This window comes from Arachis ipaensis, chromosome B10 (genome assembly GCF_000816755.2).
Source record: "Arachis ipaensis cultivar K30076 chromosome B10, Araip1.1, whole genome shotgun sequence".
NCBI classification, from domain to species: domain Eukaryota; kingdom Viridiplantae; phylum Streptophyta; class Magnoliopsida; order Fabales; family Fabaceae; genus Arachis; species Arachis ipaensis.
In genome coordinates this window covers 23,651,917-23,656,620 of record NC_029794.2, presented here as the reverse complement: position 1 = coordinate 23,656,620, position 4,704 = coordinate 23,651,917, and the positions used below count along the sequence as shown (strand labels likewise).

General features: G+C 34.5%; 2 protein-coding genes across 2 annotated transcripts; one reads left to right on the top strand and one right to left on the bottom strand.

Moving 5' to 3' along the window:
• LOC107623977 lies at window positions 1,177-2,767 on the top strand. The gene is made up of 4 exons (XM_016326397.2): window positions 1,177-1,420; window positions 1,526-1,607; window positions 1,998-2,067; window positions 2,358-2,767. Exons 1-4 carry the CDS (start codon window positions 1,216-1,218, stop codon window positions 2,502-2,504), a joined length of 504 nt encoding a protein of 167 aa, XP_016181883.1. The 5' UTR covers window positions 1,177-1,215; the 3' UTR covers window positions 2,505-2,767.
• Window positions 2,549-4,704, bottom strand: LOC107623976 (peroxidase P7-like). The gene is made up of 4 exons (XM_016326396.2): window positions 4,354-4,704; window positions 4,065-4,256; window positions 3,786-3,951; window positions 2,549-3,344 (listed from the first exon to the last, which is right to left on the bottom strand). The coding sequence occupies exons 1-4, from the start codon at window positions 4,693-4,695 to the stop codon at window positions 2,959-2,961; spliced, it is 1,086 nt and encodes a 361-aa protein (XP_016181882.1). The 5' UTR covers window positions 4,696-4,704; the 3' UTR covers window positions 2,549-2,958.

The window sequence follows — 4,704 nt, the reverse complement described above, 5'->3', positions numbered from 1 at the left end:
AATTTTAAGATAATATATTATTTATTAATAATTAAATTAATTAATACCGACGAAAGTCATGTGGTGGATAAATAAAACAACCATTTATTATGATCAATGTTTAAAATTTCTTTCATGAAATAAACCAACCATTTGTGCAAAGCAACAAAACAGTACATTAATATTTATGTAACATGCACCTTTTCCAATTTTAATGAAAACATAAATGTTCATATATTATATTGATGAGGATAATAAAAAAGCAATTAATCCTTGACAAGTTAACATCTAATAATAGTATTGTATAGACAATAAATTGATGAGGATAATATGGACAGCAACATGATCTTAAGACAAACAAATAACAATATTTGTTCCTAAACCAAAAGTATTGTATTGCTGAAAGGTTTTAAACAAGTAAAATAAATAGCTGAAACAATAAAACATGTCTTTAAATTCTATAGCTAATATCCACACTAAAATCTCCAAGTTATTCGATATCAATTCTACTTAGGTGGCTTAAGTCTTAGAGGCTTTAAATTTGGAGCGAGCACAAATTAAAGAAGTTTTTTGATGACAGTCTCTAAGCTTGCAACAACTATTTTTTTTGCTAATATTACAACATCTCTAGTCATTAATTTTTTTGTAATAATTGTTGGCCTATTCATGGGTTTGGTGAATCATGAGGTTTAACTGTTTGATTTGGAAGAGCAGTGAGAGATTTTAATTAAGATGGCAATTCCCAAATAACATAGGTTTTAATTCAGTAGAGCATGTGAAACGATATTTTTTTTTTAGATAATAAAAGACAAATTAATCTCTAATCATTGTCATAGGAGACAAATCGATCTCTGACCATTGCCTATTCGCTAACATGGACATGGCACTTCACAAAGACTTAACCTCCACATTAACAATGTTAAGTATTATATAGGTTTTTTCTATTAAGTTTAATGAGAAAAGATGATAGAGGAATCATCATGACTCACAGCGAACAGAAATTGAAATGGATCTATTTTTTCGATAAAAATCACCATAGTCTATTTTAAAATGAATAAAGACGGAATTGAACATTTACCTTAAAAATATATTTTTAAAATAAAAAAATTAATAAAATAAGAGATTACATTATTAATTTTATAAGCCCTGTAAGACGTGTCTCGGCTTCCACGGTCTAGTTTATCATTCATTTTATGGATATCAGGAAAAAAAAAACAAAACAATTGAAACGTAGCCATGGCCCACATAGCAGAAGCAGAAATTCCCAGCAGAAATTTGGCGGCAATCTCGAAAGTGAAAATGGAAATGAAAGGTGCGGAGCGGAGAAGACGACTATACCCTCTCTCCGATCGCACCAACTCGTCTTCTTCCAACAACTTCAACAAATCTGCCACCAAATGCAACTCTCTTCTTCTTCTTCCTCCTCCTCCTCCTCCTCCCGGTACCTTTCCCCTTCTCATTATTACTCGTTGAACTGCTGAATCCTAACGCCACCTTTACTGCATGCGTCTCTACTGATTAACCGTTACTATTATTACTATTTCAGCCTTGTGCAGTGGAACACATGAAAGGAGGAATAACCATAACAAAGCGCTGACCAATCCACAACACAACGTCTCTAATATCCGGTAATTATTTCGTTCCTGCAGCTTGAACCCTATGTGTTACACAAACCTTCAATCATAGTTACATGGAACACAATACGTTCTAGTACGTGCGCCACATTTAAAATATTCATGTAACTATGCCTTCAAATCTATGAAGGATTAGAGGATTGAAAAATAAAAAATCAAGTTGTTTAAAGAAGGTTTGTAAATTATGCTGTTGCTGGTTTTGATTAGCTACGAGTGAAGCTTCTATAGCGAAATTTGGTTTTTATAATTCCTCCTCTGAAATTTCCTTGTCCTAATTGAGTGAATAATCTTTGATTGTTATTTTTTGTTGTCGATTTGCTAGAAAGCACGAGTCTATGATCTAACTACTTGATTTTTTGGTTCGTTTCTTGTAATGTAAAACAGGGGAGGAAGTGATGAAGTTGAAGCTTTGGATCTCCTTGAAGCCAAGCATTCGACAGTTCCTTGTAGAAAGGTAGAAAAAAATTTACCGTTATGGTTCTGTACAGACTACAGACCTTCCAAGTTCCAACTCCTCTGAATTTGTTGATGTTGGTTTGGTTATGCGACAATCATCTCATCTTTCTGAAGTTGTATCCATGTTGGTAATACAGTAATTAGCACATTTTGTAGGATTGTATACTCTGCATGAGGCATATATGGAGGTGGTGTAACAAAGTTTGTTGTTCTTAATCATTTAGAGTTAATTGCATAAACTCTAAATTCTATTTGGTTCTTGTTTGTCATGTTTTGCTGTGTTTTCAGAAGCAGCGTTGCATGTCTAACCAACAAAAGAAGTCCAAGAATTCCCAGCTGCAAGATTTCATTGAAAAACAGAATGCCTACTACAAAGAGGTCGATGACTTTGTGCTATCGGTAGAGGAGGTTGAATCCATTCATGAGCTGGAGTAAGTGGAAGAGATAGCAGCATGAGTCCTTGTTTTTAGTTATTTGTGTAAGTGTTGATATCCTAATCAAAACCATGATGTAGATAAGCAAATATCTAAGACTTCGAGTTCGCGATTACTTTCGCAATAGTCTAATGGGGTATGAAAAGAAACCACATGAAATTTTGTTTGAGGATGAGAACTAAAATTACATGTATTGAAGCCTAGAAAGTCTATCATCAGTTTATCATTCTTATCTTTTATATGAAAATCTTCATTTTATTGAAATTCATGAATTTGTTATTGTGAAATTCATTGAGCTTGGGGATGAGATATGGTCTTGCAGTTTAATTTGATAACATATAGACAAATAAAAAGTGGTAGTTTATGGATCATTTGACATAGTTTTAGACAAAGGGATGGCTAATTAGTTGAAGATACATTTTTGCCCATAAATATCACTTGCTAATGTTGCATGTCTAATTGACTTTTCTGCAATGGATTCTGATCTGCCCCTTTCTACCTGTGAGAGGCTTGATGCTGCTCATTTTGACCATGCCCTTGGAAAAAGCCTTAAAGAATTCGTTCTTGTTAGCAGCGAATTTCTTCACCAGAGCACTAGTAGAACCACCATTCAAGAGCTCCTGGTCTGAATGGAGAAGACCCCTTTTAACCAGCAAATTCTTGTAGTATAGATTGTCGAAATGTGTCGGTGTTTGAAGTTCAAGGGGTGCGAGTACAGCATCATTTCCTTTTCTGGGGCACTTGCTCCTCAGAGACTTGGCAAAGGAAGCATCAATATTGGAATCATTATAGATGTGTGCTCTGAATTGTACACATCTAGCCAAGCCAATAGTGTGTCCACCTGTTATTAAAAATAGTGAATCAGAACATTTCTTGGACGTTATAACATTATAACGAGAGATTCTTTTACAAGCCTCAGTTTAACAACTCATTTGGTTAAAAAGTTAAAACTAAGTCCCATCAGTTAAGGTAAATTAAATTTATGATTCAAACCAACTTCCTTGTGAGTAACTGAGTTGTTAAACTTGTGCTCATCCAAGATTTCTTCCATTATAATAGCATAACACTAATAATTCTCCTCATCCATCACTTTCATTCTAAAAGAACCTAGAAAGTAGAAATGTTCATGATTAAGCATTATTTATTATTATTATTATTATTATTATTATTATTATTATTATNTTCTTTGAGTGCAGCCGTTTTCCAGATCTTGTGTTAACACGGGATGCTTGAGCAGTGGGTGTCCCTTATTGATGCATCTAATCTAGTTCGGTTATAGTACCTGAAAGAGCCACCAAGTCCTCCGCAGAAAGCCCATGGTTTGCAAAATTTGATTTGAGAGTGGTTAGACTAAAAAAGGGTGCAGGAATAGAGTTATTGGCAGCAGCTCTGCTAGCAGTGGTAGAATCCCTTCTTCCCAAGCCTACTTCCCATGAAGGCCCTCCTAACTGTAAAGTTACAACAATCATTACCCTAATAAAAAACATGTCATAAAAAAAATATTCAAGCCTTTCTTAAGGGTCATAACATAAATTCTAATTAATAAAATAGGGGTGTTTACATAAACTACAGAATCTCTAGCAGCCAGAGCAAGAATATCAGCACATGACACAATCCTGGGGCATGCTTTCTCCACTTTGGTCTTAATGTCATCAATCACGTCGAACCCTCTTGCTGAGTTATTGTTAGCCGCCGCCGTTTTCTCTCCGGCGAATTTCTTTGTATTGTCCAACAGTATTGACGCATCACAGCCCTGATCATAATAGCATCAATGAAGCCAAATTTAGCAAATCACAAAGTTTTATTTGAAGGTAAATTAATGTGAATTGCGTATAGTATAGTAAACTCACATTTACAAAGCAGTCATGGAAGTGTAGTCTAAGTAAGGAAGCTCCCATGCGAGTTTCTTTGTTAACGGCTTTTATGACTTCATCTTTCACTATAGGCAATAGTTTAGGACAACTGCGTGAATAGAAATCTTTAGATAACTTAGTTTTTGAATCTGCTTCAGAAATTGCAGCAGTAGCAACAAGAACAAACAAGAGGAAGTAGTAGTAGTAATAAGAAGCCATATACTTCAGCTTTCTTATTAACTTGCAATACACAAATGATGAATTACTTATACTTGGTTGGTGCTTTCCCTTAAAGTGAGAACGTGGGTAAAATTGGTAAATCAATTGAATGAATCCCATATCTATTGC